At 45.9% G+C, this 14,371-nt stretch overlaps 1 protein-coding gene across 1 annotated transcript; it reads right to left on the reverse strand.

Moving 5' to 3' along the window:
- Positions 1-422: 422 nt before the first annotated feature.
- LOC116190755 lies at positions 423-1,054 on the reverse strand. The gene is made up of 2 exons (XM_031520179.1): positions 959-1,054; positions 423-809 (listed from the first exon to the last, which is right to left on the reverse strand). The coding sequence occupies exons 1-2, from the start codon at positions 1,052-1,054 to the stop codon at positions 423-425; spliced, it is 483 nt and encodes a 160-aa protein (XP_031376039.1).
- Positions 1,055-14,371: the final 13,317 nt, after the last annotated feature.

The raw sequence follows: 14,371 nt of genomic DNA on the forward strand, positions 1-14,371 counted from the left end.
TCGATCCATTTGGTGAAGTAATTGATAGCTACCAATATGAACAAGTGTCCATTGGATGTTTTGGGGTTGATAGGACCAATTACGTCCATCCCCCACATTGAAAACGAGCATGGAGCTGCCATTGGATGCAGCTCGTTGGGTGGTGCTCTGATCTGGTTCGCGTAGACCTAGCACAAGTGGCAGTGCCTGACATGCTCGACGTAGTGAGTTTCCATAGTAAACCAGAAGTAGCCCGATCGCATGATTTTCTTCGCGAGCATGAGCCCATTCATGTGAGGTCCACAACTCCCCTCGTGCACTTCTTCCATGAGGCGTTGTGCCTCATTTTCGTCGACACACCAGACTAGTATGGCATCAAATGAATGGCGGTAGAGAGTCTCGCCACTCAAAAAGAAATGTGCTGCAATACGTCGGAGAGTCCTTCAGTCAAGACGATCAGTGAATGTAGGGAATTGACCAATTTGCAATAAATGCTTGATATCCGCATACCAAGGCTTGCCATCAATGGCTTCAATCACATCACAGTGGGCAGGGCCCTCGGCAATCTCAAACTCGAGGGAATCAATGAGATTTTCTTTCATAATGCTCATCTTGGATGCGAGCGTTGCGAGTGCATCGGCAAACTGGTTCTTCATGCGCAGTGTGTACATAAATGGGATATTCTCAAAGTTCTCTAGTAACTCTTCGAGATACTCGTGATACGGCACCAGCTTCCAATCCTTTGTCTTCCACTGCTTAATCGTCTGAAAGATTGTGAGCATGGAATCGCCAAACACTTCCAGCTCCTTGACCTTGAGTTCGACTGTCGCCTACAGGCCGAGAATGCATGCTTCATATTCGGCTACATTGTTTGTGCAAGGGAAATCAATCTTCGCTGCAACAGGGAAATGATGTCCTTCAGGGGATATCAGATTTGGTGGAATTGACTCCACCCAAGACTCTCTTCCTCATTGTCTACTTGGAGGATCCCTTCGTCTGGAAGGTCAGGGTTAATCGGTGTGTCATCATCGATCGGGAACTCTGCTAGATGATCTGCTATTGCTTGGCCCTTCATTGATGTGCGTGACACGTACTCGATGTCGTACTCCGTCAGTTGACTACGCCATTTTGCTATATTCCTCATGGAGGACGGACTATCGAGTAGGTACTTCAAGGGTTCCGTCTTTGACAACAGACGAGCAGTGTGGCAGAGAGTGCACTGCCGGAGCCTTTGCATGACCCACACCAATGCGCAGCACATTTTCCCTATCTTTGGGTAGTTAGACTCCCATTCAGTGAACTTTTTGCTAAAATAATAAATTGCTCGTTCTGCATGCGTGGAATCGTCCTTTTGTCCTAACATGCAACCAATGGATTATCGGCGTACTGTCAAGTACAAGATGAGAGGACGATCCAGTGAAGGTGGGACCAACACCGACGGCTGAACTAAATATGCCTTGATTGTATCGAAGGCTTTTTGACACTCGTTATCCCACTCGACCGCTGGATTTTTGGGAAGCAGGCAGAAGAGCTGTTGGCACTTGTCTGTCAGATTTGCAATGAAACGCGCGATGTAATTCAGCCGTCCTAGGAAGCTTCTTACTTCACGCACTGTTGATGGAGGCGGCAGTTCCATGATCGCCTTGACTTTGTTGGGGTTGACTTCAATGCTCTTTTCGCTGACTACAAATCCTAACAGTTTCTTTGACTTGAAGCTGAAAGTGCATTTCGCCGGGTTGAGTCGGAGCTTATATTTCTTGAGGTGGTCGAAGAGTTGCTTGAGGTTGACCAGATGATCTTCTCCTTTCTTGGACTTGGCAATCATATCGTCGACGTAGACCTCTATCTCTTTGTGCATCATGTCATGAAAGAGAGTGACCATTACTCGTTGATAGGTTGCCCCGACATTTTTAAGACCGAAAGGCATGACTTTGTAGCAGAATGTGCCCCACATCTTAATGAACGTCGTTTTAACCTTATCCTCCTCAGCCATCTGGATCTGGTTGTATCCAGAAAAGCCATCCATGAAGGAGAATTGCATATGGCGTGCAGTGCTGTCAACCAAGACGTCAATATGGGGTAGTGGGAAGTTATCCTTAGGGCTGGCCTTATTAAGGTCTCGATAGTCGATGCAGACTCTGACTTTCCCGTTTTTCTTTTCTACTGGCACGATGTTCGCTACCCATTCAGAGTAATTGCACACCTCCGAAAATCTCACGTCTATCTGCTTGACGACGTCTTCCTTACTGCAGAGGAAAAGGTCAGCTCGTTGACACCGTAAGTGTTGCCGTTTGGGCAGGAATTTTTTGGTATCGAGTGGGAGAAAGTGCTTCACAATCGAGGGGTCTAAGCCGGGCATGTCGGCATATGACCAAGCAAAGACCTCCTGATCCTCCATCAGGAAATTGATCATCCGGGCTTTTGTGTAGGGTTGAGGCCCGTTTCGATCCTTAGGGTGGGCAATTCTTCCGCAGTGCCTATGTTGATTTCTTCAATTGGCTCGACTGAGGTGAGCTAGTGATTTTCGAGACGGTGCAAACTCTCATCTATCTCAGGCACGCGACCGTCCTCGTTAAGCCCTTCCCCAAAGTATATGGGTAAGGACTTTCCGAGGTATGCTTCAGATGTGTTCGAATCGTTGTATACGTGATTTAGATTCAATTGGAGCCTGGAAATGAAAGCGAATTGTTTTTAGAAATTAAGGTGCTGGAAGTGATTGTGAGAGAGAATTTAGACACAGAAATTCAAAAAGCATGCAAGGATTTTATTAACAAGCCATAACAAAAACCCATGTTTCGTCATGCGACTTATTACGTTACCGACATGTAGGTAGCATTATATACAAGGACCATCTTACACATCGGCAACCATGGCCGAGTAGCGCGGGGCTGTGGCCTAGTTGGTAAGTTCCTCATCCTTCTACGCAAGGCAGATGTAAACCATGGAAGATGTCTCCCTAGGGACGACATATATCGCTGGCAAAGCTAAAAGCGCTTCAGATGTATCCGAAGAGAACTCATATGATTTAGTGGATGGGCTGTCGGAGGTGCCCCTAATGGCCTGCGGCGGTGCAGGGAAAAACTGCGAGAGTGGCGGAACCTGAATGCCCTTGGAGAGCTTTTCGTAATGTGTAACGAGACGGTGAAGATGCTTGCAACGACGAGCATGCACGATCTCATGACAGGAGGGGCGAAAACCAAGTCCCCTCCTATTGCGGTATTCCTCCACTTTGATTGGCCGGAAGATTCCCTGTGCGCATGCCCCGAGTCCAATTCTGGGGACGTAGTTGTTCTTCAGTAGAACATTTCCAATCATGCGATCGGCCCGGGATGGACCGATTTCTCCGTAATCTCGGATCACGAAGATTGTGTCGAAGGAGTGGAACGGCAGGTTTTGATCTTCCCCAATGCTGATGTAAGGGACTGTTGTCTCCTTATATATCGCGTAATCCTCTTTGCCATTGACAGTAATGAGCTTACCTTAAACAAAGAATTTGAGCTTCTAATGCAACGAGGAAGGAACGACGCAGGCAGCATGAATCCAGGGCCTCCCAAGCGAGAGGCTGAAAGCATTGGGGATTTTGAGGATCTGAAAGGTGACAGAGAACGAGCAGGGACCCGCATCAATCAGGAGGTCTATTTCTCCATTCACTTCCCTTCTGGAACCGTCAAAGACTCGAACAGTGGTCTTACTCCCAAGAATGTGGCTCATGTCCACGTTCATCTGCTTCAACGTGGAGACGAGGCAAACATTGAGAGTGGAGCCATTGTCGATGATGACCTGACCGTCGACGTGGTTGTTGCACTTACTAACAATGTGCAATGCCCGCAAATGTCCATGACCCTCAGAGGGAAGTTCATCTTCGACAAAGGAGATTTGATTCGAGAAGATAGAGCTCACGGTCTCCTCGATCCTTTCCGGTGTGGTCACCTTCGAAATTTGTGCGGCAGTGAGAACCTTCAAAAGAGCTTCCTGATGCAGTTCGGAACTCAGGAGCAAAGCAAGCAGCGAGGTATGGGCCGGTGACTTGCCCATTTGTTCAACCACCTTGTACTCGCTTGCTTTTATTATCTTCATAAAGGCCTCGGCTTCATCTTCTGTCACTTTCTTTGCCGGGATGGATGCAACCCTTGGGACGTCTTTAAATGCAGTGGCGGGAGCTTTCCCTTTATCTGCAAGCTCCGGGCCTTCGTAAACCCATCCTGAACGCGTTGTGGCCATCGCGTTCATCTCTTGCTCAGTATTAGCGACGTTACCCCCGTAATTCCAAGGAACCCGGCTGTCCTGATATGGCTCCCTTGCAGGAACCTCGATGACAAATGGGGAGGATGCAACTGCGATTTCCGCCGGGACATATTCAATAAAGAATGGGATCAGGGTTTCCTGTACATCCTCTTATCCTCTGATGGCACCTATACTGATCATATTGATGGTGGGTCTTGAGCTCGACCCATGATTAGGAAGAGGATTTTCCCGCACATTTAGTGGCTTCGCTTCGTTGAAGGAGATCTGCTTTGCATCTATCATCTCCTGAATTTTCTCCCAAAGTTTCCAACAATTGTCAATGGTGTGACCGACGTTCTGGAAGCGCGCTTCTTCGATGCTTCTTCTTCTTTCTTCTTGGTTGGACCCTCGAGTCTCCCAATTTGATGCCCATATCGAGCTTCTTCCCGACTTTAATAAGCTCGAAAAATGAGGAGGCATGAGACAGGAGGTGTGAGTAATATACACCTTTCAACGTTGAGTGGAATAACTGAACCTGCTGAACCTCACTAATCGGAGGGATATGCTTCGCAGCCTTCCCCCGCCACACAGATGCTTAGACTTCAAAAGCCTGATTCCCCTTCATCTCCATGGGGGATGTCTCCTCACATAATCGACACTGATCCAGGAACTTCTGGGAGAGGTCTGCCCAAGTAGGAATGTCAGTAGCTTTCAAGGTCATAAACCAGTCCAGTGCCGGTCCCATGAGACTGTCTTGGAATGTTTGTATAATGAACTCCTCGTAGTCCCAGTATTGCAACATCTTGCTTTGGTAATGGCGGAGATGGTGTCGCGGATCCTTAGTCCCATCATATCTCTTAAAATTTGGGATCATGATCTTCGGGGGCAACCGCATGCTCGAAAATAGATTCCAATTGAAGTCACCAAAATCAAGACGAGAAGTACCGGCTTGGAGGGCCTTGATGGTCTCCTCCATTTTCTTCATTCTTCTCTCTTGTTCTGTCTCCGTTTCAGAGATAAAATTTGTGGGTAGAGTTGCGGAGGCGGCCTAAGTAGGCATGCCTGGTTTAGAGGGAGGAATATTTAGAGGTGGTGGAGCTGGGTAGGAGAAGCTTATGTGGGGTTGTGGAGTTTGGACAAGGAAAGGGTCCATAGAGTGAGCAGGAGCATGGACACTTATCACTGGAGGGACTATTGGTGATAGAACAATGTAAACCGGAGGCTGAATCGGCATAGTTAGAAGTGGTGGGAAGTGCATAGCCGAGTCGTCTAATAGGAAAGCTGCAGGTGGAAAAGGAACAACCGTAGAGGTAGGCGGAAGTGGCAAGGTCACTAACTGGATAGACCGCCGATACGTATGTCATTGCTGAAAAAGACAAATCCACACTTTCCGAAAAAAAGGCCGACGGGATCGCTGGGTTCGCTGGATCGCTGGATCTACCGTTAGCTTATGCTCCGGAGGTGGAGTGTAGCTCGAGGAGGCCCGATTCTGATCTCTGAGAATGGCCATAAGTTCTGCCATGTTGGTGGCCATGTTGGCTGCCAATTGATTAACCATTCCTTCAAGTGTAGTGATCCGTGTAAAGAAAGCCCGCTCCTCGTCAGTAAGGTGCTCTGGGAAGTAGAGATCTTGTGTGACTCGTGTATCCCACAGCCGTCGAATCTCTCGAACTCGTAAGAATCTATCTACCACTTAAGATGATGAATATGCCCACATGAACTGATATGCAAGGCGATTCGCCTCGGTGGGGATGTCTTGCAAGCCACCGAGTTGTCTAATCACTCGATTAGAAAAGACGAGTGTGCTTCCCAAATGGCTAAGCAAGGGAAGTCCAATGATTCCGGGACATCCCGTGATCATGGGGCCGTTAGGGCTCCAGCGAGCGGCCCATAGAAACTGTGTCGGTTTGAGCTCCTCCAAGAACTGCCTCCACTCAAAAAAGCTACGCTCGGAAGGTCGAAACACCTGGATTAGGCATGCAATCAAAGAGCGGTCGTCTGTGATGTATGAAAACGGATGTGACAAGCAGAATGGTCGGATGTGTGCGAGAAGCCAAATCTGCAGGAGATGCGGAGACCCATCCTGCCGCGCCGAATCTCTCGAACATAGTCAAGAGACTGAACGGTCTCAACTAGTAGAGCTTCAACATAGCTATGGCCTCCTACCGCTTGGGGGACGACTTGGGCGAGTGCCTCGTCTATGATATTCAAGGCATGCAGAAACAAGAGAGTCTCGAAGATCAACAAAAGAAACCTATGACAGGCGTCGCGCTGGTATGATTCTCCGGTAGCCCTGTGTGCACGAATGTGTGTCCAATTCAAAAGCCATGTGGTCCTAACACTGTGTTCCCATCCATTCTGCATCTCATGCTGAACCTCTTCAGTGCGAAGGCCTAGAAGGATGGATAATTGGCTCTGTATCACGGCAAACTGGTTGGGCAGTATGATGTTCCGTGTCGGCATCGCTCTCTGAATGAGGGCCATGTATTCTTCGACTGTAGGGGTCAACTCTGTCCCCAGAAAGTTAAACACGGCATGCTGAGTGTCCCAGAACTCGATGGCGGTTCTAAGAAAAGCCCAGTCGATGGGGGACTCGGCGAGCATCGATATGTCCCCTATGATGAGGCAGATGAAGGCGCGGTCTACCGGGCGAAATGCTTTCAAAATGCAAGTAATTTCCCGACTAGGTGGTGTGAGAGACTCAAGCCTCAGACAGGGAGTCGAACGCTCTTTCAGAAATACAGCAAAAGGTCCTCCTAAAAAAACTAAGGGCCGACTCAAAGATTATACATTGGGTCGGTTGACGGCATGAAGGCAAAATTGGTCCAGCATGATAGTCCCCGTTTATGCATTGTTTCAGTGCTACAGGGAAAGCAATTAACTAGGGATGGGGGCTCCTGATCAAGGGTAATCATTTCCCCAAAACTAAGCAAGGATCTTTAGGGGCTAGTTTAGTGGCATAGCCGACTCGATCCATTTCCTTACTCGGAACCTCTGTCTAACCTAGCTTCCTATTTTGGTGCCCGTGAGATTTCGGACGTGATACCTAGAAACCCGCTAGGATGATGTGATGCAAGTGCAAAAAATAAATGTGCAAAAGGCGATAAATGAATATGCAAGCAAGCAAGCGAAATCGAGCCCTAACCCACTAAGTATGTTCCTAGTGGAGTCGCCAAGCTGTACGGACCCGAATGTGCTCTCGTCAAGGCCCACATGCGCTCGACCGAATCGCGTGGCTTGGGAGTGTCCACCTTGCCGGGGATGCGTAACGAACACGCGTGAGAAGGAGTCGCCATTACCTATTTACAACCCCAAGGTCGATGGCCGATGAGTTGCCCGGGTCTAGGGGTAATGGTACACCTAGTTTTGCTAAGGCACTAAATATTGCGGAACTAGAAAGTCTGAGTTCGGGGGTTCACGTTACGCGCGGGCCTATATCCCGCACGTCCTTTCAGTACTCTAGCTTGCTAGGCTTACAATTTTATTTATTTATCCCATGAATTAAGCTGCACTCATCTTACACGTTTTGACACCAAAAATTCGATAAACCAAACGATGCGGGTTGAGAAATCCGAGATAAAAGTGGGTCCATTTGTCGGAGAATCAGTTCACTATCTTTGCGTTACAGTTCATCAAACCACGATGGTTAAATTCCTGCGTGAACCGGAACCGCGAGATATTGGGATTACTCTTGTATGGGCAAGCATTGGACCGATTCGGTTAGTTCGATTCTTGGACCGTTCGATCACAAACCGGGATTCTTACAGAATGAATGTACAAAGTAAAATCCTCACAATACTCTCAAAAACAATAAATACAAATTACAAAATGGTTGAATCCCAGTCAGTGCTCGTTCGGTTATTATTCTGCTCCGACTCGCCGTGAGTTCAGGGAAAAGACCGAAAACTGAAATTCAATTACGCTCTTCGTGAACTGGGCGTTGGACCCTGTGATCGATGGTTAGGGCGTTGAACCCTAAGTGCAATGCGTCTTATGGATCGGGCTCGACTTGTAAGGACAAACATGAACAAAAAGTACCAAACAACATGTAGATTGCAGACAAGTTGTTTGTTATTGCCAAGATTACATTGGTTAACAAGTAATTAACAAGGGTATTTTGGCATGCAAATGACCTACGCTAAGCAAACAAACGCGTGCAAAAACATTTTGCATTCGGTTTTGTTTCAAGGACCTGACAGACATGACGTCTGTAGTCAAGAATTTTGTGCGTGGATTGCTTTTAGAGTTCTGTATTGTGACACTGCAATTTCACTGAATATGTCAAACTCGTATTTTGCCCCTAGATTTGGATCCTAGAGTTCCACCTAACCATTGCCTAACGTTTGGTTAGGTCGAGTAAATGATTAATCATGATTTTTGCATGTTTTGTGACAGAAATAACAGTTCTAGCTACTCGAAGTTACGATAGGATGATAGAAACTCATCAGTTAAATAAGAAAAGACTATGCAGATGAACCTGCACCTTAACAGGTAGCCTATTCTTATCCTAACATTGTAGTGTTTTTGTCAAGCTAACCTTAGGGGTGTCGCTAAATTGCGAAAAGATGATTTTGCCCTTGACTTGAAAATGGTTTAATGAAAACAATTCGTGACATGGCGACTAAGACGGGTCCAAGAAGGTCGAGGAAAATTTGGTGAAAATGACCAAAATACCCTCGGAAACCAAATGGACCCGGAAAAGTTACCGATACACGAATCCATGCATTTTGCTTGGAAAACAACGTTTTAAAAGAAATTTTAATGTGGGATTTGCGATAATATTGAAAATGCAATTGCACAAAATCTGAGAACCGGACTTAGCTTGGGCTAAGGAAACTACATGTGACCCAAAATGGCTCAAGAGGCTCTCGGCCTCTTTCCCTAGAGGAAAGTCGAGAGGTCCCTTGACCTAAGTCGGGTGTCATGGAGATTCCTCATCCCGTTTTCGGTCGTTTCTCGCATGCTCAATGTTAAACACGATAAATAACATGTATTTTGACAAAATCGGTATCACCATGATCTTGGAAAACACGTTTAAACATACAAGCATGCATAAACACATTATTTAGGAAATCGATAAAACGATATCGACTTCATGGATGCGGGAAAAACATAAAAAACTCGGGAAACAACTTAAGTCAGGGAGGAGGAGGCCACTCTTGGTCCGAAAGACCAAGAAAGCTCCTGGCCACGTCCCTTGGAGACAAGGCTGATAGCCTCCTTGGCTCTCCCGGGCTAAGGCGATCTCCTCAACTTCGATTTAAGTTCGTTCCCTACATGCTTAACGTGTTATACGATGGAAACATGCATAATATGACGTAAAAATGCATAAAAAGGATAACATGCATGTAAAACATGTAAGGAAACGTAATATTACCCATAAACGGTCGGGATCGCCTTATTGCCCCACAAATACAAAGTTAACGTAAAATTCCTAACTTTCATAAGTCGGGAGTGTTATACCTAGTCTTGGGATACGAGGAAAGAGTCGGAGAAGGGTTGGTGAGTCGAGTGACTCAGCTGGACTCTCGGCTAGGTGTTCGAGTGAGCAAGCATGGGAGTTCAGGGTGTTAGAGCGCGCGGTAGGGTGCTGGAGACAGGCATCTGAATGCACGGGCGGGTGCCCGGGAGCGCAGGCGTGTGCTCGGGGGGCGAGCATGCGCGCCGAGCGCGGGCGTGCTAGCGGGGCATGGGCGTGCGCGCGGAGCGTGGGCTTGCGAGAGGGGCACAGGCATGTGTGCGGGGTGCGGGCATGCGCGCGGGGCGTCAGGCAAAGCGCAGGACGGACGTCTGTACATGGGCGAGCATCAAGCATGCGCGGATACGGGCGTTTGGAGCGTCTGGCGTGCGCTGGCGAGCGCCTGGAGCGCTTGCGCGCGCGTCTGGACGCTTGGGCATGCGTCTGAACGCCTGAACGTGCGCCTGGATGCACCCGAGAGCACGAGATCAACTTGAAACGTCAAGCTAGAAGCTTCAAATAAAAAATCTCAGTTTGGAAATGCACTCGAGGGGTCCAAAATATGTGAGATAGGAATTTTGGGCGAGTTTGGATTTAAGTCGGAATAGTGGTCACCGGTTCCCGATGTAGTTTTATTTATTTGGCTTGGTTTCTTAGTTACTAAGGCTTATCAAAAGCTGCGGTTTCATGGAGGAATTGAGATGATTTGATGAGTGAGAAGTGATACAGAGAGAGTGCATGGAGATGAGTGATTAAACTAATGATCCTTGAAAAATTTATAGTTAAAGCTAATGAGCAATTAGTGAAAGAAAAGTCTAATTGGAGCTAAGATTAGAGGGGGGGCAGGTTTATTAATCAAGATAAGGATGGATATAATCCAAGCATTCTTGATGAAGATGAGCCAAATGCATTAATGGAGATGGATTGTTGAAGAGGAAGACTAAAGATATTTTTGGGCTAAGAGAGCAAGAGAGCAAGGGAGGGGCGGTTGGCAAGGGGCGACTGCCCTTGGGCAGCTTGTGGGTCCCGTGGGTTGTGAGAAAAAGTCGAGTTCAAGTTTGAGTCTTGATTGATCGCGTGTTCGAGGCTCGTGATTCAAATGAGCGTCGAATTGTCATTGTGCGCGTGAAAACGATTTAAACGAGCCCAAGATTGCCCATTTTGCGTAAAAGAATGCTCGTGTGGTCTTGGGGCTCGGAAGCCGGTTTTGCTCGTTTCAGGCGATCAGAGCAAAATTAACCGTTTCTGAATGCGTATCTCGTAGCTGCATTCCGCGTTGGTCATTTTGACGTGCATTGTCAATCGGACTGAATAATTGACCAATAAGCCGGTATTACAAATGTGAAACCGGAGACGTCTTAGGAGTCCACAGCTGGATTTCTCATATTGTTTTCTGAGCTGCTTGGGCGAGCCTGATATCGCTGCGATCTTTATTCGTTGAAAACAGACCTCGAAGGATTGGAAAAATGCATTTGAGACCACAAAAGCACTGTTCTTGAGGCCTAGATGGATTGTGCAGTTCAGTCTGAGGATTTCACACTGAGCCTTGGGATAAGTAGCTCTAGGTTGGCCAATCATCCGGCGTCAAGTTTCCGCCAAAAGGACCTCCGGTTATGAATTTCCGTTGAAAACGATATTTTTCTGCTCCTCAGAGGTCACTCGGGAAATTGAAAGGGATTCTACAGTCTGATTTGACCAATTGCGTCCGTCCGCTGTAGTTTTCGGGACATTGTTTGGCTAACTTCGTTTGCCGGTGTTTTGTTAGACTAATCTCCGGTTATGCTTTTCCGTTGAAAGGTATGCTTCTTCTGTCACTCGGGAGTCATTCGAGGAGTCTGTGTGACTTCCGAGATGTAATTTGAAGCGATGCTCATGATCTTTAGAATTGCAGGATGTGACAATGTCTGACATCGGGCATTAGCTTTTCTCTGATAAACCTGCATTTTTGGATTTCCACTAAAAAGTTGTTTGTTTTCAGAAAATTACTCTGTATAGAGCAAATGATCTGTGAAATGTGATTGAAGACACTTTTCATCTGTTTGGCACTGCAAGGGATTTTTGGAGTCCAATATTGACTATCTTCTTATGGCCGAGTGAACTAGTAGAAAATAGTACCGTCCTTGTTATATTCTGAAAATGCCGGTTTAGGCAATGTTGAGGCTCTTTGTCTGCTCTGCATATCGCTGGATGATTTTGGAAGTTCTTCTGTCATATGCTTGAATCATTTGGTTGTCTCTGTTGACTTGAGGATCAATAGCAATTTGCTGCTTTATCAAGCATTTTTCTGTATCAATACTCAAGTCATGGCCCGAAATGCTGCTAATGCTGTTGCATGAACTGGTGAGCCAAAACAGGATGCTGACAGGATGTTTCCGGGCTTTACAAGCGTCAAGTTCAATTTCAAAATCCGAAACAACATTCGGGGCCAAAAAAATTTCTCTACATAAAATTGATCCACGTATTTTTCTAAATTCAATGGTGGTCCATAATCATTTTTTAGACATCCAATTGAAAGAACGACGATTTCAGGCCTTATGTGTGTCCACTTCAATTTTTCAAAATTCGAGACGATGCCTTGGATTTAAAAATATTATTTTATGCATAATGTCGATCCTCGAATTTTTCTGAACACAACGGTAGTCCTGAAATATTTTTTGGATATCTGATTAAAAAGATGATAAATTCAAAAATAATTGATTAATCACGACCAGCGTGTTGCGAAGGTCCGATATCGATTTTTATCGAGATTCAACCTTCGTCGACTCAAATTGGAACTTTCATAGAGTAGGTTATTTTTTGAATTTCTCAATTTCAAAGTTTTCGTTCCGAAATGTCGACAGATCCTGAGAAATTAAATTTTTACCCAAACGGCGTGTGTACTAACATAAAAAAAAAAAAGCAAGTAAAGTGGGGGAGTAGCTGCGGACTTTCTGGTTTTCTTTCTCTTCTTTTTCTTTCTTTTCTTCCTTCTTCTCTCGGTTGACCATGGCCAACACGCTTTTCTCTTTTTATTTTTTCCTCCTCCTCTGTTTCTTGAGCAGAGCCTGCAGAGACAGTAAAGCCCATTCCCTGAAAGCGACTCCTCCTTCTTCATCATCCGACAATACGTAATTACCTGCAACATCACGCCCATCTCTGCTTCCTGGGGTCAAAGACAAGAAATGATCAATCTTCTCTTCTGGACGAGGCAGGCTTTCTTTCCGGGGGCAGATCAGAGAGACGACCGCTGGCTTTCGGGCCCTGTCTCTCTCTCTGTTTCTTTTTCTGTAGGCTCAGGTCAATCTCATGCCCAGGTCCTCTCACCCTCGGTCCTCTCAACTCACAATGGCTCCTGGCTTCAATTCACGTGTGCTGCTGTGGCTGAGTTGCATATGAATTCTTGAGCCGATTTATGTCGATTTGTCATGATGTTGAAAGCTTGACACCATGTTTTAATTTGAGGCTGATTTGAGAACGAGATGGAGAATGATATGTATGTCATGTGAAGTCCCGAGGATTTGGAGGATGAATGACATGAAAGGATAACCGAGAGATGTGGCGTGACCACTTTCGTGATGGGTGTAGTCATGGGTTTTTTTATTGGATAAATTGCGTGTCTTGACTTTCTCGTTTAGGAATGTGAACTAGGATCGGTCTAAGGTTTCAGTAATTCGTTAACCATCACTTTGAATTCAATTCAAAGTGCCTGTAAGTGCTGGTCATCGTTGATTAAAAGTCATGAAATGCTTGTTCGGGTCTCCAATGCTTTGTAAAACAAGTTGTCCTCATGTCCAAATGCCTTAGGGTTACTTTCCATCGTATTTCATGCCACTTAAGTTTAATTCGAGACGGTTTTGAAGAATCTTCTGATCTGGACATAATTTTTTTTTTTTGAGCTCACGGGTTTGTTCCGATCATGGGTGCAGAGGAAATGAAAGTATTTAGGTGCTTAGGTCTTATTAGAACATTTCCTCTTACATCTAGCGTCAGTTGTGTATTGAGATGGGTCAATATATGTTTGTTTTATGGCCAAATTTGTTTGTCTAATGTTGATGACAAAATGAGGAGGGTTTGACATGATATGATCTATTGACACGTTGTTCATTTCATAAGTGCTTGCCACATTCGATTTTCCTTGGTTGCTCGTACTTCCTTCGTTTCCTTTCTTTGGTTTTCTTGCCTTGCATATCACGTTAAGTGAGAGAAGAAGATACGAGAGGATAGAGGAGCGGCCCTTGTCGTTTACTCAAAGATGACGTGGAGACTTACCTAGGTTTAGGTTTAGTCCCGACTTGAAGGCCGCCTCGGTCCGCAATAGTCAAGAATCTTCCGAGTTACTTCATCCTGAGAACCTCTTGGGATCAAGTATAGATCTCCATCTTAGTATCATGCAATAGGTCTTCCGATGTTTGGCGAGAGAACACGATGAGCTCGTGTGTTTGGATGTTTTCCTTATTATTTTAATTAAAACCTCAGACGAATTTGGATTAATCATATAAACCCAGTTTACAATCGGTTTAAATTTCAAGACGGCCGGGAATTAGAGTTCTCATCGAATGGTCCATCAAATGACTGGCTCGACTGCTCGAGACCCGTAAATTTAAAGCAATCAGCAAGATTTTAATTCACTTAAAAATTCCACACACAGGGAAAAAGGGACGTTTAACTTGGCTAAGTAAATAACTCGGCTTTAAGCAAAATGCATAAATTGGCCAATAACCGGTAACCGCG

The sequence above is a fragment of the Punica granatum genome, unplaced genomic scaffold (genome assembly GCF_007655135.1).
Source record: "Punica granatum isolate Tunisia-2019 unplaced genomic scaffold, ASM765513v2 Contig00482, whole genome shotgun sequence".
NCBI classification, from domain to species: Eukaryota; Viridiplantae; Streptophyta; class Magnoliopsida; order Myrtales; family Lythraceae; genus Punica; species Punica granatum.